Below are 23,103 nucleotides of genomic sequence, written 5' to 3'. Positions count from 1 at the left end.
TTAGAGGCAGAAACTGTGAAAATAGCAGATCTACATGCTCACAACGCGGTGTTGTGATCATGTAGATCTGCTATTTTCACAATAGAACCGTGATTTACAAAATGTAATTCCTCAACTCTTAGTGCTTGTAAGGTTGGAGGGTCCCCAGTTAAAATATGATTATTTTGGGGGTCGCGGCCTGAAAAGGTTGAGAACCACTGCCCTAGAGGAACAGGCTGTTTGTGAGCTCCAGCACCTGGGAAATTACCAGTGAGTCTCTAAACACTAAAGAATGATGTAATCTCTCAGCTTCCATTGCTAAAACTGGGTGGAAACAGTTTGAGACATTAAACTGCATGGCAGAACCAATCCAAAGGATTAAGGGCGGTCCTTCAATTGGGGTGTTGATATGATTGGTTTCTAAAGCAGTGGGCGTAGCTTTGTGTTCTTGTCGGTGTTCTTTCAACTACCTCGCATTCAGAGGTGTCCAGACATATCGGTAGGCGGACGTCTCTGATCGTCTGGCAACAACAGACTATTCCCAGGTGGATACAAATTAAACAGCTGCTGCCTGGGCAAGCAAAGGCAGGCGTGTGTTTACCACTGAAGATATCTGGCCCAGGGGTGATGGAAATAGTGGCTCAACAATATTGGTGCACTGTTGGAAATTAATTAATGTTCAGATCCAATGAGACCATTGAGTCACAGGAGATTGTTTCAAAACATGCTAACATAAGGACACAAAGTTGCCATGTTTACTATTGTAGCTTTAGGTCTATTGTTCTTTAAGTCTATGGGTCATACAGAATGAGATGACCAACAGAACAGAATCGTAAAAGGAAAATCATAACACATATTCCCCACACGTCAACAAATGCCTTATATTCTATCTCACTACCTAATCAGACTGCGTACCACAGCAATAGTGTGTATCTTTGTATCTTTGTCCATCTGTAACTCCACGTTCAGCAGTTGTTCAATTGTCTAAAATACATAATACAAAACACACGCCTACACCACACAGTAGGCGTTGCAGGGCCGGACTGGGGGACGGGCCGGACTGGGGCACCACACAGTCGGTGGAGGGCCAGAACTGGGGCACCACACAGTAGGCAGTGCAGGACCCGGCTGGGGCCGGACTGGGGTAACACATAGTATTCGTTGCAGGGCCGGACTGGGTTACCACACAGTAGGCGGTGCATGGCCGGACTGGGCCACCACACAGTAGGCGATGCAGGGCCGGGGTAAACAAAGATGTCTGCCATGTTTGAAAGATGGGGTTGCTATGGGGGTTAAACATGCAATTTCGCGATTGCTATCATGCCTACTACATTTTTTTTTTTTTTTTTTTTTTTTTAACGGGAAATTCTCTGGACTATCGGGCCTGGCAGGTAAAGACATTGAAATAATCTTGGGACTATCGGGCCTGGCATACAATGAGTTAACAACATGTGGGCACTTGGAGAGGTGGGCACCTGGAAAACTGGCCACTAGGGACTTGTGGGCACCTAGACAACTGGGCAATAGGGGCATGTGGGCACTTGGTGAGGTGGGCACCTGGACAACTGGGCACTAGGGACATGTGGGCACCTGGACAACTGGGCAATAGGGGCATGTGGGCACTTGGAGTGGTGGTCACCTGGACAATTGGGCACTAGGGACATCATGTGGGCACTTGGAGAGGTGGGCACTTGGACAACTGGGCACTTGGAGAGGTGGGCACCTGGGCAACTGGGCACTTGGGACATGTGGTTACTTGGAGAGGTGGGCACCTAGAATACTGGGCTCTAGGGACATGTGGGCACTTGGAGAGGTGGGCACTATCAGTTGGATCACTTATGCAACGTGGCTGTGAGCGCCTGCAAAGCGGGCGCGATCTCTAGATGTGAGCGGACCGAAGGGCCGCAAACTTCTAGTTTGCATAATTAGTAACACACACACACACACACACACACACACACACACACACACACACACACACACACACACACACACACACACACACACACACATTTTATGGGAAATCTCGCTCTTTCGATGGGTCATTCTTTAGACTATGAGCGTCAGCAAGTTAGCTACTCACCCGTGTCACGGGTTAGGGTTTGGGTTAGGTTTAGGCATAGAGGTTCACATTCACCCACGTCGACAGATTAGCTACTCACCCACGTCGGCAGGTTAGCTTTTCACCAGGTAAACATTCCCCCATGTCGAAAGAATGGACCGTCAAACAGATGCTATGTCGCAATATCGACACGCTTCCCCTTTCATAGCAGGGTCATCTTGCTCAAATACCCCCCCCCCCCCCCCCCTGCGCGTGTGTGTGTGTGTGTGTGTGTGTGTGTGTGTGTGTGTGTGTGTGTGTGTGTGTGTGTGTGTGTGTTTGTGTGTGTGTGTGTGTGTGTGTGTGTGTGTGTGTGTGTGTGTGTGTGTGACCCCTGAGAGGCCTCAGTTTTCATGTAAATATGTTGAACATACAAATGATACAATTAAGTAGCATATGGTTTTCTATTCAGTAACAGCTGTGCTAGTCAACAATACTTAATTTGGTTTAAAGCTTTTCAGAGCAGCACTTTCACATACATATAACATAACAGTGAAATAAACGTTTCCACTTTCCATTTTCTCTCAAGTATCCCCTGCAGTGCATCTGCGTACCCCTATAGGGGTACACGTACCCCCATTTGAGAAACACTGGTCTAATATGTGAATTGAACCAATACTAGATTTTGCACCGGATGCTGCTAAATGTGGAATTAGACAGCAATAAGGATTTTAATAAAATGTGAAAAGACACCAAATATCTACCCATCCCATTTTATCCATTATTTTGATAATGGTTTTGGAGCTCTTGCTTAGGCATTTACCTTGGGGACCTCTGTCCAGATTACAATTTAAAATAGCATGCCAATTTCCAGCAATTGTGATATTTAAAGATGTAAAGGGAGATGTCAATTCAGCCATATACTAGAAGATTTGGCAGAGAATTTGCATATACATTCAATATAAGAGTGTTTTCATATACATGACCTTGAATCAACACAAATATAGAATGGTAATTGTTTCCTAATGAGGATGTTGGTGGACTACCGCTAGCCATAGCTTTAGTTATAGCATAAGCATAGAAGGAAGGTAACATACAAAAAGAAAAAAAAAGAAAATAACTTTTTCTCAGATTAAATCTGTCCTTAACAATCCGCCAGTAACGGGACACAATACAGATTTGTCACGTACGTCATACGTATCCCATTGGAAATTATTGGGATGAGTGCGATCACACGGATTTCACGTAGTCTGTGTGAAAGATAATAATAATGTTTAAGTGATAGGAATCGCACAAAGACATCCGACCAGACCCAAAAACCCTGAAAAACTGTGTTTTTATTGCACATTATGATCCACATATTAGAAAGCAATGCAGGAGAGCAGAAAGGCACATGTTTCAACAGGAATACAGAATATTAAAGCTCTGACATTGAACCAGAAGTTGAAAACATGCTTTAGAAAACTCTACACTCTACACAGTCGGCACTTGGACACTGGTTGTAGTGGTATGAAACATTCATGCTGTACATACACATACACGTATATATGCAAATATTCCATTTACATAAAGAACCTATAGCAATGTGATGCATGGAGAAGAGTAGGTAATTTGTTCTTAATATATGTACAGTAGGTGGGGTGCATATTACTTTTCTTGCCGATCCGCGTTACCATGGCGACGTAATTCGCCAAAAACTACGCCCAAAAAACCCATTGACAAAAAAAAGGAAACTTTACCACCACATTACTTTACTTTACTTTTGCCTAGCAACGTGATTTCAGCTTTAAAACACTCACCTGACTTTGGACTTTTTCCGGGCAATAGGGACGAGCTGTAATTGATTTAGCACCGCCCCCTCTGTATTCCTATTGGCTGGGCTTTAAACAGCCAGAACTCCAGTTCACAGCATGGTACCGTCTTGAAACTTGGCCCCGACCCCCTTGGCCCCGACCCCTCTTAAGCCCCGCCCTATCTTCCTATTGCTGAGCTTTACACAGCTACCGTATAACTCCAGTTTGCATAACTGTACCGTCTCAAACTCGCTGTGTGTACTTAGACAGCCAATAGGAATGAGCTGTAATTGCTGAAGCCCCACCCCCTCTCTTCCTATTGGCTGAGCTTTAAACAGCCCACCAAACAGGAAGTGACCCCTCCTCTGGTCGATACTTGATTGTACCTTTTTTGGCTTTAACTCATCAACCGTTGTCGTACAAAATTGTGGCTGGTGTCATTTGACTCGACTAAGAGTCCTTCACCTTAATTGGTTTAACTTAGCACCGCCCCCTCTTCTGATTGGTCGAAACTTGATTATTCCTCACCATTGGTCGTACAGACATGGTGGTGGTGTCATTTGACTTTTTTCAGAGTTCTTCACCTTAATTGGTTTAACTTAGCCCCGCCCCCTCTTCTGATTGGCCGAAACCTTATTTGGCTATAACTCATCAACCGTTTGTCGTACAAACTTGCTGGTGGTATCATTTGACTTGTTTCAGAGTTATTCACCTTAATTGGTCTAACTTAGCCCCGCCCTCTCTTCTGATTGGCCAAAACTTTATTTGGCTATAATTCAACCGTTCTTGTGGGTGGTGTCGTTTGACTTGTTTCAGAGTCCTTCAGCTTAATTGGTTTAACTTAGCCCCGCCCTCTCTTCTGACTGGCCGAAACTTTATTTGGCTACAATTCAACCGTTTGTCGTACAAACTTGTGGGTGGAGTCATTTGACTTGTTTCAGAGTCCTTCAGCTTAATTGGTTTAACTTAGCCCCACACTCTCTTCTGATTGGCCGAAACTTTATTTGGCTATAACTCATCAACCATTTGTTGTACAAACATGTGAGTGGTGTCATTTGACTTGTTTCAGAGTTCGTCACCTTAATTGGTTTAACTTAGCCCCACCCTCTCTTCTGATTGGACGAAACTTTATTTGGCTATAACTCATCAACCGTTTGTCGTACAAACTTGTGGGTGGTGTCATTTGACTTGTTTCAGAGTTATTCACCTTAATTGATATAACCTAGCCGCGCCCCCTATTCTGATTGGCCGAAACTTTACTTGGCTATAACTCATCAACCGTTTGTTGTACAAACTTGTGGGTGGTGTCATTTGACTTATTTCAGAGTTCTTCACCATAATTGGTTTAACTTAGCCCAGCCCTCTTTTCAAATTGGCCAAAACTTTATTTGGCTATAACTCATCAAGCGTTTGTCGTACAAACATGCGAGTGGTGTCATTTGACTTGTTTCAGAGTTCCTCACCTTAATTGGTTTAACTTAGCCCCACCCTCTCTTCTGATTGGCCGAAACTTTATTTGGCTATAACTCATCAACCGTTTGTCGTACAAACTTGTGGGTGGTGTCATTTGACTTGTTTCAGAGTTCTTCACCATAATTGGTTTAACTTAGCCCAGCCCTCTTTTCTAATTGGCCGAAACTTTATTTGGCTATAACTCATCAACCGTTTGTCTACAAACATGCGAGTGGTGTCATTTGCCTTGTTTCAGAGTTCTTCACCTTAATTGGTTTAACCTAGCCGTGCCCCCTATTCTGATTCGCCAACACTTTATTTGGCTATAACTCATGAACCGTTTGTCGTACAAACTTGTGGGTGGTGTCATTTGACTTGTTTCAGAGTTCTTCACCGTAATTGGTTTAACTTAGCCCAGCCCTCTCTTCTAATTTGCCGAAACTTTATTTGGCTATAACTCATCAACCGTTTGTCGTACAAACTTGTGGGTGGTGTCATTTGACTTGTTTCAGAGTACTTCACCTTAATTGGTTTAACTTAGCCCCACCCTCTCTTCTAATTGGCCGAAACTTTATTTGGCTATAACTCATCAACTGTTTGTTGTACAAACTTGTGGGTGATGTAATTTGACTTGTATCAGAGTTCTTCACCTCAATTGGTTTAACCTAGCTACGCCCCCTATTCTGATTGGCCAAAACTTTATTTGGCTATAACTCATCACCCGTTTGTCGTACAAACTTGTGGGTTGTGTCATTTGACTTGTTTCAGAGTACTTCACCTTAATTGGTTTGACTTAGCCCCACCCTCTCTTCTAATTGGCCGAAAATTTATTTGGCTATAACTCATCAACTGTTTGTTGTACAAACTTGTGGGTGATGTAATTTGACTTGTATCAGAGTTCTTCACCTTAATTGGTTTAACCTAGCCACGCCCCCTATTCTGATTGGCCAAAACCTTATTTGGCTATAACTCATCAACCGTTTGTCGTACAAACTTGTGGGTGGTGTCATTTGACTTGTTTTAGAGTTATTCTTCTTAATTGGTGTAACTAAGCGCTCTCCCTCTTCTGATTGGTCGATATTCAATAGTACCTGTAACCTTTCAACCGTCTGTCATACAAACTTGTGGGTGTTGTCATGTGACTGGTGTAACTTAAGCTAATGTTAATTATAATGCTAATGATTGAAAAGTGAATGCTAATGCTAATGTTAAAAATTCTAATACTGATGTTAAAATGAATGCTAATGTCGAAACTAACGCTAAAAATGCTAATGTTAACACCCACCGCTACACAAGGTTGCACATACTTAGCGAGCTGCAGGCACACTTAAAATGTCTTAGAAATGTTCTTTTCTAGTTGTTATAAAATACAGAGACGATGAATTATTTGTTGGCACCGCGACCCATGATGGACTTCTTAGTGTTTCTCTCAGGTCTCAGCAGGATGGTATAACACTTTGGGCCAAATAGTGCTGTCAATAAACCAAAACTAGATGCTAAAATAGCAAATACCTCCACTACATCTGCATATTTGCCAGGAGAGCTTATATATGCTGGGATGAAGGCTATCCACACGGCACAGAAGATCAACATGCTGAAAGTGATTAACTTGGCTTCATTGAAGTTGTCTGGAAGATTCCTTGCCATGAATGCTAAGACGAAGCTGAGGAGTGCCAGTAAACCAATATAACCCAGTAACACTGCAAAACCAACTGTTGATCCCACATCACACTCATAGACTATCTTATCACTGCTGCTGTATTGTGTGTTTTTATGAGGAGTTGGTGAGGCAGAGACAAGCCAGACTGTGCAGATAATTCCCTGTAAGGAAGTAAGAGCCAGAACGGTTCCTCTCTGCTGCACAGCACCAAACCACTTCATAATGTCTGCTCCTCCAGGCTTGGAGGCCTTGAACACGGCCAACACCACCATAGTCTTTACCAGAATACAAGAAACACACAGGACGAAACTGATCCCAAACACTGCATGTCTCAGCTGACAAGTCCAGAGTCTGGGACGACCAATGAACAGAAGAGAACACAGGAAACACAGTTTGAGAGACAGCAATAGTTGGAAACTGAGTTCTGAGTTGTTGGCGCGGACCATGGGAGTGTCTCTGTGATAGATGAAGATTCCCAGGACAACGGCACAGATAAGTGTGCCTATCAATGAGATGGTTGTCAAGGTGATTCCTAGGGCCTCATGGTAGGAGAGGAACTCCACCCTCTTAGGAACACAGTGGTCACGCTGGGGACTGGACCAGAAGTCCTCTGGACAACTGGTGCACTCTGTGGAGTCTAACAAAGACGGCAAGATTAAAGGTCTCCACCAGGTTATGTTCAGAATTCGACAGCTGTCTGTGAGGTTGGGCAAAGTTTGTACGAGTAATATACAAACATCTGCCTCCTGGTGGCGCTATAACAGGACTATTCATCGCCCTTGTGGGGATGTGCATGCAAAGTTTCAAGGCAATCGGACACATTGAGTAGTGCTGCATTCTTCTTGCTCAAATGTGAATCTCGATTTTCCTCCACAAGAATTTAGATCACAATTCTCACATGATTCCCATTTTTAACCGTAGATAAACCGTGATCTACGGTGATCTACGGTCGCAATTACTACTACTACTATTACTATTACTATTACTATTACTACTAATGTTACTACTGTTACTACTACTACTACTATTAGTGCTATTACTACTACTACTACTACTGTTCTATTATTACTATTACTACTGCTTTGTAAAAATGACCTCCTGGGTGGTGAGACTGCTGACATCAGAATCAGATGTGTAAGTGGGACAGACAACAGTAAATGTATATTGACAGTCAGAGTTGCTAAGAATCAAAGGTTCAAAGATTTTGAAGAATAACACCCCATAAATCAAACAGCCAACATAAATCTCTCTCCTGTAGCAAAAACATCAGTAACTCAAATGAATTGGACAGCCATCTGTGGCTTTAAACAAAGTACTTAACTTAATCTCAAGTCTCTCTGGTAAAGTTTAGTTGCCAATCTTTGTCAATCAGGATGGAATATGAAAAAGTTGTCTAACTAAGTTAACTTTATACATATTAATGAAACTGCACTTGACAGTGAAGTGCTAATGTGCTCTGTTCTATCACCAAATAAACAAAATCAATCAATCAATCAATCAATCAATCAATCAATCAATCAATCAATCAATCAATGCATCAATCAATCCACCAACCTGTCTGATTGCTGATCTCTCCCTCAGAACAAGCAATGCAGTCAAAGCAGCAGACAGGTTCTCCTTTCCTTCTGGCCACACGGCTTCCAGGAGAACAGCTCTCACTGCACACTGACCGAGGAGGCTACAGAGGAAAGGAACAATGATCAGTTTTAGTAACAGAGTTACAGTTACGCCATGTAGTCGGGGATCCACAGGCCCAAAAGCTCAAGGAATAGGGTTGAACCTGTGATGTCATGCCGTACTTTTTTATTTCTGTTTTATCTATTAGTTCGGTCATTAACTCATTTCCGGCGATCCCCGCCGAAACCGTTGATTTCCCGCTGTACCACGCTGCGATGCCCGTCATTCCCGGAAATGTAATTAGCTTTAATCATTATGAAACAATTAAAAGTATGATCGCTGTATATCGCCGTTTCGGAGTCTTAGGCCCGCCCCCTAACTGTATCCGGTCGTATTTCCTGTTTAGACCGGATCTAGGTTTCCATATCCGGTCTGAGAGCCCATCGCAGCTGCGTTTTTTTTATATTTGATAGTTGTTTGATTCTTGTGCCCGCCTGGCATATGATCCGCGCACATATCGTCTGCTATGTGCGCGAACGTGCCCACGTGTTACCATAGCGCACAGCTGCTGTTTCCAACGTTTTCTTATGTAAATACTGGCGGATTCAGCAGGATACTGCCTGGCAATGGATTTGTCTATTCCAATGTTTTTTTTTTTTTTTGTTAAGGTCCACATAATGAGAGACCTGCTCTGCCGGAAACATCACGAAAAAAAGTTATGGCCATTTGTATATTCACTGCCCCATTATTATTATTATTATTATTATTATTATTATTATTACCCTGATTATTATTTTCATGATTCTGAATCCATTGCAAGCATTTGTTTTGCATGAAAAACATTCCTTGGGCTACAAATGGCCCCACAAAACTATGAAAAGTGATGAGTCATCACTTTTCTTTGATGAGTCATACATTTGTAGCCCAAGAAATGTTTTTCATGCAAAACAAATGCTTGAAATGGATTCAGAAAAGTCAATGGGACAGTGAATATATAAATGGCTATAACTTTTTTTTTTCAGGCCTCTCATTCTGTGGACCTTAATGACCAAACTAATAGATACAACAGAAATAAAAAAAAGTATGGCATGAGATCACAGGTCTTCTCACATTTTGGGTGACCGGATCCCCGACTAATGAGTTCAATAGTTATTTTAAAAAGCCTAAGTGACCTTTTTGGTTTCAAAGTTCCAGAAGATTTTGTCTTCATCAAGGATGAGTTCTTCATCTCCAGAAACTAACTTCTTGACCACACCCACATTGTGAACCATCATGCTTCCATCAGGAAGCCACACCCAGTTCATGACATCATAGATTGGTAAAGGATCACCATTCTCATCAAATGATATATCATCACCAAATGAAGTCGTGAAGTGGACCTTTTCCAGGTAATAGACAAGCTAGAAAATTATGAAGAATTATGAAGATTTTCACAATTCATTTTCAAACATTTACTTGTGTAATTGTGTAACACTTACTGTGTTACATTTTTCATTTGTTTTACCAAAGTCATATTTACATATTCACAATCATCAGTCTAAAAAAAACAGGTAACTGAATTCAAATCATACCTGCCATGGCTGTATTGTCTGCGAACTGGCACAGCTGTGCTCAATGAAAGGCCCTCTTCCTGGCACACATTGCAACATGTCATGGAGGGCATGTGCCAGAGAATACACAGCCTTGTACACATTATACTCTGGTCTGAGGTCAGACACATCCAACAGTGATGTTTCTGATGTTGCTAGGTCTTCTTGTCCAGTACACACCCTTCCACCAGCATCGACCCACTCAGATGGAAGGGGTGCAAACTTACACCTAAATGTGTGCTCCCAAAACCGCCTCATCTGAAGAAACACAATTAAGACTTAAGCATAAATATACCAGTTAAATATGAAATTAACCAAAATACTTACTATGCTATTTTCAGGTCTGCTTTCAGGGTCTTTGTCAGGATGTATTTTCAATAAGAAGTCCTTGAGACCTGGTATCTCTCCACGACGGATGGCGACACCCAGGGTTCCTCTCATGTACGGCATGAAGTGAGGAGTCTGAAGTCCAGTATATGTTGACCAGGCCTCACTGGCCATCCATTGCAGACCTGTAACATTCTGTTTTACCACCTATACAAAATGTATTAGTATCATGTCTTTGTCGGTTCGACAAAGAAACCTTTATACTGTATGTCCAAAACCGAACCTGTGTTCAAATTAATCCACTAGTAGTCATTATTTAGTCACAAGGGGCCCGATTCATCAATCTGGTCGTAAATATGGTGTATTTTTTGCTTAACTTTCTGTAAACAACGAGAACGCAGCTTCCATTGTAATTATGGCAGGACCATGTATGGTAGAGAGCATGAGCACTCTGTAGCCTGCTCTGGGAACCCATTCACACCATATAGGCTACTAGAAATTAATCACAACTTAAACTTGGCTATGCTGTTGAACTTGTGTCTTGTAAAAAAATAATAATAATAATAATAATAATAAAAAGGTGATCTATAGTGGAGAAAAAAGAATAGGGTGCCTATTCTTTTTTTCTCTATAGATCGGCACATTTACGTACACTGCCTATTCTTTTTTTCTCTATAGATCGGCGCATTTACATAAGGCTACAATTAGTCCCGGGCTACAATGGATTACTGTCGGCTTGCACAAATGGTGATCAGGGACCCCTAATAGATCTTTAACTCGAGCGCAAAATGTTTCACCCGCCATCTTGCTGTCGGTCAGTGATATAAAGCCATGACCGTTCTACAGTATTTTCCTCATGCAATGCAACTGATAGTACTGATAGAAACTATATATATATATATATATATACAAATCGGTGAAATTGCATGCCTATATTATGCAGAGGCTGCGCAAGCAGATATATAAGGGTCCACTTGGTTACAAACTCAGTGACAGCATATCCATGACTGAATATGTAATTGTTTGACATATTCTTTTATTTTTTAAATGCATGTGTTGGCACATGTTGGGCAGAATGGGCACATACATATTTTATTTGATGTTTGGCACAATATAAATTGATTTAGCATGAAGATAGACCGTGGTCGGATGGTGTATTTCCCGACCGAAAAAAGCATCCTAAATATAAGCAAAGATTTACAACATGGTCGGAGGTGACGTATTTCCCGACGTATTTCCCCGCATAAATCCAAAATAAATAAAAAAACATTGCTGAATCTGACCCCGAAGTTGAGAATTGTCCTAAATTCCGGTATGAACAAAATATGGTCGTATTTTGGTCGTAAAGTGCTTGATGAATCGGACCCACGCTCTTAAATTGCATTGCATAAAAACTAAATGCTTTTAAAAATGAAACCTGTTTTATTTTATTCTTAAAGAATGTATACCAGAAGGACTCCCTAAATCGGGAGATAAGCGACCGTCAGGTCGCATACACAAACTTTATAAGGCAATGGTAGCCAATCAGGAGGGAATATGGGAAATGGGGCAGATTCATGTTGATGACATAACTTTAGAGATACTGTGTACCACTTTGCGTGATTTTAGGGCAACATCTGTAGGAACAGTTTCCAAAAATGTGTTTTACAAAAATCAGCCTGATGGTGGCACTAGATGGGACAGATGAATGTTGATGACATGAGTGTAGAGATATTGTGTACCGCTTTGTGTAATTTTAGGGCAAAATCTGTAGAAGCAGTGTCCAAAAATGTGTTTGAAAAAATTGCCCTGATGGTGGCACTAAAAGGGACATATCCATGTTGATGATATGAGTCTAGACATAGCCTACTGTGTACCACTGTGCATGATTTTAGGGCATAATTTGTAGGAGCAGTATCCAAAAACTTGTTTTGCAAGAATCTGCCTCATGGTGGCGCTAGAAGAGGGCCATGTGAGAAATGAGGTGGAGAAATGATGGAGCCAAGGAGTGTGTGTGCAAAGTTTGGCATGGATAGGGGCAACGGTGGCAGAGATATGAGTAGGGCAAAAGTGTGACGTGACGTGACGGACAGACAACCGGTGGAGGTTTTGATAGTAACTGCGACCTGACGGTCGCAACAATTCAATCAATATAGCTAATATCATATTCCTTGATGCTGCATCATCAAACATAAACCAAACCTCCTCCAGGAGTTTAAGCATACGGCTCTTAAAAACAAATGCAATGACGACTCGAGCTGTGGACTTCTTCATCACAGTGACAATCCTCTGAAGCTCATCTGGGTCAGAGTCCATGGGCACAACCTCCATGTACGCTAGACAAGCCCAACCAGACTGGTCCAGATCAGACTGTAAGGACCTGGCAGCATTGTGTCCATAGTCATTATCAATCAGCAGCATTCCTACCCAGGTCCACCTGAAGCGCCTCATAATCTGGAGCATAGCTCGCACCTGATGGAGGGATAAGTGATTAGGCTAGAGAGGTCAGCAACCTTAAATGTCAAAAGAGCCATTTTGGACCAAAACATTCATACAAAATCTCTCTGGAGCTGCAAAACATAATTGATGTCTATTCTCGTTTTAGAGGGGGGCCCGACATAAATAGATGTTACAATTGTTAAATGTATGCAGATAGACACGACAAAATACATGGACAGAACAAAAACCACACACATACAATAACATTATGAACCTTGGCAAACATCACAGCATTAAATCAACATTAAATCCTATAATACAGTAGGCCTATATCATATCACACATTGAGAAATATTTTATGTTCAAATACACACAAATATACTGTCTGTTTTCTCCAGTTATCTTAAATGTTTTGCATTTGGAATCCATAGCGTAGCAGGAAATCACACATCGGCTGGCATCTCGCCAATAAACGTGTATATGTTTTACATTATTGGAGAACGTAAGAATGCATGTGTCATGTTTGGCCTACAAAACAACGGTTAATGAAAGTTAAATTGTGAATTTCCATCAGTGAATCTCCTTCACAGATGCCACAATAGAAAAGGTCTAATCGTTCTCCTTTGATGCTGTCAATAAAGACCTTTAGCAACCAGCGTATTACTAAGAAAGATATACAATACCTTATTAAACTCAATAGACAGAGGTATTTGTCAAATGTATAGAACATGTACTACTAGTACTAAAGTGATTCTCAAAGTGGGGACCAGGGTCCAAGGGTCCTTGAGGGGGGTTTAACCATGTTAACCTTTTAGACATTGGCTATTTAAAAAGAGCCAACATACACAACAGGGTGAGCTTGTGGATATTTTATATAAAAAAAAAGAAGAAGCATCTAGAAACAAAATATGTGAACATTTTTAAATACTGTGGAAACAAATGACATGCATATGAGAACCAATGTTCTACTATACAGATGAATAGTCTATATAAATTCACCTGGAAGGCATCACTTGGGATTGTTCTAAAGAAGGATGGGAACTGGCTATGGTCACTCAGACAGGCACAGGTGGCATAGTAACTTACCTACAAAAGGCACAGAACATCTGTTAATATATTCAGTCATCAACAACTGTCCACTGAAAACAGTGATTATAATACAACAATCCCTGTATTATTGGGCCCGAAGGTCACATTATACCCTGAAAAACCTCGTAGCTTGTCTGTCTGTCTGTCTGTCTGTCTGTCTGTCTGTCTGTCTGTCTGACTGTCTGTCTGTCTGTACGTACAGGAAGTGATGTCAGTGTGATGTCAGTGAGTCACAGTGATGTGGTACAGAATGACTCATATATGGGCATAAAAAGGATGTCACGTGACTTCACTTCCTGTACTGACAGTCAGACAAGCTACGAGATTTATCAGGGTATAAAAGTCCATATATGGTCATTCCCAGAAAAAGATAAAAACCTTTTATGTCCATACATGGAGATTTCTGATGTCATAAATTCCAAGTAGAAAATTAGAATGTTAGGGTACCATATATGGCCCATATATGGAGATCCACAGGCATCAAACCAAGGCCCTAACTCACTAAGGCCCTGCTTGGCATTACTAATTAACGTACATTTCTTTGATGCCCATCTCCATGTATGGGCATAACATATATTGTATGTATATGGATACGTATCTATCTATAAATGCGACAAATCTCTGCGTGTCTGTCTGTCTGCGTGTATGTAACCCGCGTATCTCGAGAACCGTTCGTCCCACCGGCTTCAGATTCGGCACGCGCGTTCCCCGCCGCGGCACGGAGTGCAGTGCCGGGTCTCGACCCGACCCGACGCGCGGTTTTCCCGAACCGGCGCGAAACGTTCGGAATCTCCTTATGCGGGGTTGATTGTTGACATCAGGCTGTTCCGGAGGAAATCGGCGAAAGCTCTGACTCATTGTGACATCACTTCATAAAAGGCTCTGACATCACGTACGCCACATGAGTCAACAAAAAATCGTTGTGATTGTGTATGTATGTATGTAATCCGCGTATCTCGAGAACCGTTCGTCCCACGGGCACGCGCGTTCTCCATATATGGGCATAAAATGAATGCCCCCATATATGGGCATAAAATGGATTGCAGACAGACAGATACAGATATCTCCATATATGGACATAAATGGACAGAGGCAAACAGATGGTCAAAGATCTCCATATATGGGCATAAAATGGACACAGACAGACAGATACAGATATCTCCATATATGGGCATAAATGGACACAGGCAAACAGATGTTCAAAACGGGTCCTATGACAACAGGTATAATGAGGTTTGCATTAAAGGGGGAACCGGCACTGTGTCTGCAACACAGTTGGAGGCACAGACAGATACTCCATATATGGGCATAAAATGGACGCAGATAGACAGATATCTCCATATATGGGCATAAAATGGACCCAGAACTATAACTGCAGTGATCTCCATATATGGACATAAAATGGACGCCGACAGACAGACAGACAGACAGATACAGATATCTCCATATATGGGCATAAAGACAGATGGTCAAAACGGGTCCTATGAAAACAGGTATAATGGGGTTTGCATTAAAGGGCGGGGCATTCATTCCCTATTTACATTGTTCCGAGTTGGCCAGGTCGCCGACTAGACGCTGCTTCTAGTTATTATTAATAAAGTTTAAATTAAAATAAAAAGTCCATATATGGTCATTCCCAGAAAAAAAAAAAAAAAAAAATGTATGCCTATACATGGAGATTTCTGATGTCATAATCCCAGGCCGAAAATGAGAATGTTAGGGCATCCCCTTATGCCCATATATGGAGATCCACAGGCATCAAACCAAGGCCCTAACTCACCAAGGCCCTGTTTTGGCATTACTTATGTACGTTTTATGCCCTTATATGGATATTCCTATATTGTCAATATTAAGGACATTATTAAGGATATTATGTTATCAATATTAAGGACATATATGAGCGGCGTGTTCCTCCCTCCGCGTCATCAGCGCACACACCCTAGGTGGGGTTGGCGATAGGGCCTTTCTGTGTGGAGTTTGCATGTTCTCCCCGTTTCTCCTAGGGTTGATACCCTCACAAAAACATGAACAAACTCCCCCCAGAATGACAACAACTAGAATCGTCAGAGAAACGCTGTGATTGGCCAGATGGCCAAGAATTGGCGCGACCTCGCCCTTTAGGGCCAGGTCGCATGTCACCCTGAGGACGCAACCCTGAGGTGTCTCTCTCTCTCTCTCTCTCACACATGCTTAGTCTAGCTGAAAGTCATATCATCACTGTTGGTTGGAAGCACCCGTTGGAAGACTCTTCTGTCCAAAACAGTTACTTTTCAAGAAATGGGGAATCCAATGTAGTTATTATTTAGTCACAAGCTGTTGATACTTTTCATTGTTCAATATTTATAAAGATTTTCAAAAATACCAAATAAAGCAAGGGGATAGCTTCGCTGTTTCTACATGTCATCTGTTCGACACCCAACTCTAACCCTAAACCTAACCTCCGTGGGGTGAGTCGCTAACCCTCCCGACGCTCCTTTGTCGAAATGACGGTCGTTCGAAAGAGCGATGTTTCCCCTAAAGCAAGATCTATGAGCTCAAAACCAGGTTGTAAGCTTGTAGATCGGCTATTTTTGGTACTTATATGTGACACTGTAGTATGACAAGTAGGGCATTTATGTATGAAAAAGGTTTCTGCTCGACAGCAACAATGTGTTTTATGTCTTTAAAAGACTCTTTTTTTTATTATTTTTTTATTAGTAAATAATCTAAGTAACCGAAATTAGGCATAAAATGTCATGGTAAAAGGCGGTTAAAATAGGAAACTTACCTGGGGCACTCTATATACACCTAATATTCTAGCAATAGCAATAGAACTTGTTGAGGCTTCAGTACCCACAATTCCTAGAACAGGAGGGGGGCCAACACATTTCTCATCCAAGTAAAACTGATCCTCTCGCCCAGTGACCAGTGACAATGCTGCACAAAATGTAACTCCAAGCGTCTGACAGGTGTCATAGAGACTATATCCCAGAGTCACATTGGGTAGTAGGCTGCTGTTTCTGTTGATCTCATTAATTGCAAAAGCCATGGTCTGTGCACAGCTGAAGCCTTCAATGTGAGACCTAACACACATAAATCCATTGTAACTAACCCAGTGTTGATTATTTCAACTAAAACTGTGATGGAAAGTTTTATAAAATGTAAACTATGACGACTACAACTAAGACTAAATATATTGACAATTTTGACAACAAATAAAAACTAGACTAACATGTTAGCGAGGGTGGAGAAGAGATCCAGTAGAACTAGAACAGTCAGCATGCAACCAAGTGTTAAATCAGGCATTACACTCCATCAAGGTTGAATCAATGTTGTGTTGATAAAATCAACTGTAGATTTAGTCGATTAAAATTGTATGCTATTTAGTAGATTAAAACTCAACTTCTGAGATGACTTAACTATGACGTATGAGTGAGACACACAGACATCCATTGTTCAAGGTTCAAGATTCAAGGTTGTACTTAAGTAGAAAGATGAGAAAAAGAGAGTGCAAAAGGCAAAAGAGCAACAAGAAAAGAAAAGAGCATCCTCAAATGTACATGTGCATAAAGTTTGGCATATTCTATACGCCAACAGCATATTGTAAACCTCTTCATAGTATGTTCAACAGGTTAGTTAGTATATAACTAGTATAAACATATTGTAACTAACCATAAATCTTTATCTTGGCAGAAATATACAAAATCAACTAATCCTAGTACTATATGGTGCTATCAATATATATATATATATATATATATATATATATAAAAGACAATGGTGTCAAATGGTGTCAAAAGACACCATTGTCTTGCTTGCTAAAGTATTTGTGATACTCACCCATAGCAAGTGGCCTCCTTTTGCTTGGAGGTGAAAGACAATTCAGAGTAGACAGAGTAGGCATGGAAATGAAACAAGCCACCCAGAACAAAGTCTCCAGCCTTGTACATTCTGTTCAGATTAAACTGTTCCCGTAACTCACAAGAAGAGGAAGGTGAGGAAGACGTAGCAGAGAATGAAGAGAACAATATCAAGGTCAAGTACATGTATGAAAGCAGGTGTGTGTCTAGAGAAGACCTCATGACTGTCCTCCTCTGTCTAACCCCCTCCCCCCTTTCTGAATCCATTGTCCAGTTGCTGCATTTTATACACAGTGCTGTACCGTCCCCTGTGCCGCCTTATGGCATTACGTAATCTTTCACACCATAGGCAGTAGAGGCATGCCTTAGCATGTACACTAGCAATCCTTTCATATAAAAAAAAAAATCATGAATGCTTTTCCCTTTTAAATTGAAGATATTAAATAATATCTTTAGTATTACACACATTACATATAAATGTGGTTAATGTGTGTGTGTGTGTGTGTGTGTGTGTGTGTGTGTGTGTGTGTGTGTGTGTGTGTGTGTGTGTGTGTGTGTGTGTGTGTGTGGTGGCCATGATCAATCAATAGCTAGCTGTTCTAACCATAAATTAGCCAAAATTCAACACTTAGCAGTTTAGTATTCACAATCACCAAGTCAGCATTTATCAGCATCGACAAGTTAGCATTCACAATCACTAGGTTAACATTCACAATATACATCATTAGGGTTGGGTATCGTCGGCGATACTTTTAAGGGTATCGGTATCGGTTCACGTAAAAGCGAACGATACCTTGTTTCGATACTTTTGAATGCACCCCTTGCCGGTCGCATCTGTAACAATTGGGCTACTGAGAGTTTAATGACTGCTTTAGTAGGCTACACTCGTTACTGTGAAAATAGCCGAGAATAGCCTATAATGTTTATTATTATGATAATGATCCAACGTCTATAAAATAGCCCATAGAAAAAGGCAAATAATAATTATAATAATAATAATAAATAAAAAGTATCGAAAATGGTCTAGCTAACTCATCTCATCATCATTAATGACATCATAATTTTGGTAAAAAAGCAGTCTATAGGAGCGGTTTGCACCGCTCAAAAATATATAAATATACAGTATACTACTAGTAAGACGCCTAAGGGCGACACACACCATGTCTTGGCCGTCTGGCCAGTGATGTATCGGATCAGTTACCCATATATGGAGACCCCTGGTACCCATATATGGAAATCCATGTATTGTATTTAGAGATTATGCTGTGAGACCCCAAACATTCTTACTCAGTTATTAGTTATGTGAAAGTCCTATGACGTCTATCACATCTGACATCATACATACAATCCCTTTTATGCCCATATGGAGATCCCTGTTTGTAAAACTAGCCACACAGATATGGGCTGTCTTCCTCCATGTATGGGCATTCCCATATGAAGTCCTGTTAGATATGGGCTTGATATCGATGACATCAGGGATCTCCATATATGGGCATGAAATGGATTCTGTTAGTGTAGTTCCCCTGACATCACAGTGATGTCAGAGTGTGGACGGACAGAGGCCGGGCGGATGGACGGAGTGTGTGTGTGTGTGTGTGTGTGTGCGTGTGCGTGTGCGTGTGTGTGTGTGTGTGTGCGTGCATGCGTGCGTGCGTGCGTGCCCTCGCGGTTTATAAATGCCATTGCTTTTATCAATATTTTCTTTCCCCCCCACGTGAAGGTATTGATATTTGTTTTTCCCCATTATTCTTTTAGGGCATAGTGGAAGGCAACAATGTTTCAATCTGTTTGTGCATGTTACACTTTAGCCCTGGAATTTACTCTTTTGACCACAAGTTGGTGTTATTGTACAGGAGCATTTAATGAGGTCATGTACAACTCAATGTTCATCTCCATAGAGAAATTACTTCCGGGAACCAAGGGATGAACGCGAGACATCACGGCTTCGCTACTCTATGACACGTTACCAGAGATGGCGACTCGAGTTGAAGAGTCGGACTCGAGTCGCACGACAGTGGGGACCACGGTTTTTCCAATGAACCTAAGCACAATGGTGGGGGCCAGTGGAGCGCTTCGCTGTGTTCACTTGGACCGCGCAGAGCGCCCCCACCGTTACGCTTGGGGTCGTTGGGAAAACCGCAGTAGCAAGGCAGGACAGCTGCTGCATGCGGCCGATTTAACCTTTAAGTTCGGTTCAGGTCATTTTGACCCGTTTTACAGAAAGGTAGAATTTTATATTTTTTCCACCTGAAACTCACTGGCCTTAAAGATTCCTCTGTGATTAACATGTAAAAATATATTTTTGCACTACACCCATGCTACACCCCCGTCATTTTTGTTGACCCGCTAATGCTGTTCGCGGGTCATTTTGACCCAGGGGATATTTTGTTTAAAAAACAACACTAATATAAATTTTAACTTAACAAATCATAATCATACATTGACTGTGTATCAATTCCAAACAATCCAAATGATAGAAATGGTAAAATGAACAGTGAACATAGAGTTGAAGCATCTGGCAAGAGAAAGCACTGTTCAGTGTGTCCTACAAAAGCAGACAGGAAGACAGACTGCTTGCAGGAGGTGCAAGAAGCTCATTATGTGCCTCACATGCAGTCTGCGTTTGTGAAGCATTTGCTTCCTAGTGTATACATACAAGTGTACATTCATATTTGACATTAATGTGTGTTCCCATGTCCACATATGTGTTCAGCTCTTGTTATACATGAATTTCAACTATCAGTAAAAACGCCTAGCTCTTTCAGTGTTTAATGTGATATAGCAAAGCATAAATGCAAACATTTACCATAAATATCATATGAATTGTTTGGAATTGAGACAAAGTCAATGTATGATGATGATTTGTTAAGTTAAAATTTATATTAGTGTTGTTTTTTAAACAAATATCCCCCGCATATGTGCCTTGTATGAACATTTTATTCATAATGTTATGCTTTTATACATTAAATATTTATTCATTTCTCTAAAATGTTGTTAGTGGTAGCAAACAACAGGCTGGTTCTTTCAACATTAGCACCTGGAGAATTACCAGTGAGTCCCTAAACACTTCCTTCGAGAATGATGTAATCGCTCAGCTTCCATTGCTAAAACTGGATGGAAACAACAAGAGTAAAACAACACAAATAAAACACCAATCCAGAGGCTTAGGGACGGTCCTTCATTGTGGGGTGATGATGTGATGGCTTTGTTTTAGCATTTCTAAAATTTAGCATTAGCATTAGTTAGCATTAGCATTTGTTAACATTAGCATTCATTTTAGCATTAGCTAGCATTATCATTTCTAACATTAGCATTAACATTTTTGCATTAGCATTTTTAACATAAGCATTTGTTAGTATTAGCATTTTTAACATTAGCATTTGTTAGTATTAGCATTTTTAGCATTAGCATTAGTTAGCATTAGCATTTGTTAACATTAGGATTAGCATTTTAGCTTAGCATTAGTGGAAGTAGCAGTTAGCATTATCGGTTAGCTGTTGGGACTGTGGGACCACCCACCGAGTTTGAAACCAGTAACGTGTTGGGAAGTGGAGTTATGGATGTTTAAAGCCCAGCCAATAGGAAGGCAGAGGGGGCGGGGCTTAAGCAATTACAGATCATTCCTATCGGCCGTGTAAGTACACACACCAAATTCCGAGACAGTACAATGCTGCAAACTGGAGTTAAGGGTGTTTAAAGCTCAGCCAATAGGAAGAGCATTAGCATTTATTAGCATGTGTTAGCATTAGCCTTTTTAGCTTAGCATTAGCAGAAATAGTGGTTAGCATTAGAATTTAGCCGTTGGGACTGTGGGACCACTCACCGAGTTTGAGACCAGTAACGTGTTGGGAAGTGGAGTTATGGTTGTGTAAAGCCCAGCCAATAGGGGGTGGGGCTTAAGCAATTAGAGATCATTCCTATTGGCCATGTAAGTACACAGCGAGTTTCGAGACGGTACCATGCTGCAAACTGGAGATATGGCTATTTAAAGCTCAGACAATAAGAATATAGGGGTAGGCTTAAGAGGGGGCGGGGCTTAAGCAATAAGTCCCTATTGGCCGTTTAAGTCCAGACACCAAGTTTCAAGACGGTACCATGCTGTGAACTGGAGATATCGCTGTTTAAAGCCCAGCCAATAGGAATACAGAGGGGGCGGGGCTTAATCAATTACAGCTCGTCCCTATTGGCCAGAAAAAGTCCAAAGTCTTGTGAGCATTTTAAAGTTTTAAAGCCCCGCCCCCTCTCCTGATTGGTCGAAACTTGATTGTTCCTCTATTTGCCTCTAACTCATCAAACGTTTGTCGTACAAACTTGTGGGTGGTGGCATTTGACTTGTTTCAGAGTTCTTCACCTTAATTGGTGAATGTCAGTCTCTGTGGGGGGTATTTATATGCAAATATCGTGGCCAATGGCATTGTAATACTAAACAATAGGATTTAATTGTGATGTTAATGTGAAAAAAGAACAGGAAAACTAATTAAAACATTTTTTGAAAAATGATTTAAAAAATGTTGCCAAAAAGCAACGCTGGGCCTTGCAGGGTTAGCCCCGCCACCTCTTCTGATTGGCCGGAACGTTATTTGGCTTTATCTCATTAACCGTTTGTCGTACAAACTTGTGGGTGGTGTCATTTGACTTGTTTCAGAGTCCTTCTGCTTAATTAGTTTTACTTAGCCCACCCCCTCTTCTGATTGGCCGAACATTTATTTGGCTATTACTCATCAACCGTTTGTCGTACAAACTTGGTGGTGTTGTGATTTGATTTGTTTCAGAGTCATTCACCTTAATTGATTTTTACTTAGCCCCGCCCCTCTTCTTATTGGTCGAAACTTTATTTGGCTATAACTCATCAAACGTTTGTCGTACAAACTTGTGGGTAGTGTCATTTGACTTGTTTCAGAGTTCTTCACATTAATTGGTTTAACTTAGCCCCGTCTCTTCCTCTGATTGGTCGAAGCTTTATTTGGCTTTATCTCGTCAACCGTTTGTCTTACAGACTTGGTGGTGGTGTCATTTGATTTGTTTCAGAGTCATTCACCTTAATTGGTTTAACTTAGCCCCTCCCTCTCTTCTGATTGGTCAAAACTTTATTTGGCTGTAACTCATCAACCGTTTGTCGTACAAACTTGTGGGTGGTGTCATTTGACTTGTTTCAGAGTTCTTCACCTTAATTGGTTTAATTTAGCCCCGTCTCCTCTTCTGATTGGCCGAAGCTTTATTTGACCATAATTCCACTTCCAAAGACGTTACTGGTCTCAAACTTGATGGGTGGTCCCACAGCCCCAACGGCTAACCACTA

General features: G+C 41.3%; 1 protein-coding gene across 1 annotated transcript; it reads right to left on the bottom strand.

The window, feature by feature from the left end:
- Positions 1 to 6,648: 6,648 nt before the first annotated feature.
- Positions 6,649 to 16,993, bottom strand: LOC308285255 (extracellular calcium-sensing receptor-like; the record flags this gene model as incomplete). The annotated part of the gene is made up of 7 exons (XM_080725973.1): positions 6,649 to 7,562; positions 8,480 to 8,603; positions 9,715 to 9,942; positions 10,210 to 10,389; positions 12,640 to 12,909; positions 13,876 to 13,962; positions 16,733 to 16,993. 7 exons carry the CDS (start codon positions 16,991 to 16,993, stop codon positions 6,649 to 6,651), a joined length of 2,064 nt encoding a protein of 687 aa, XP_080582099.1.
- Between the last annotated feature and the right edge of the window lie 6,110 nt (positions 16,994 to 23,103).

Source organism: Nannobrachium achirus (assembly GCF_963921795.1).
Source record: "Nannobrachium achirus genome assembly, chromosome: 5".
NCBI lineage: Eukaryota > Metazoa > Chordata > Actinopteri > Myctophiformes > Myctophidae > Nannobrachium > Nannobrachium achirus.
The sequence above is the reverse complement of the archived record's forward strand: the minus strand, read 5'-3'. Positions and strand labels throughout refer to the sequence as shown.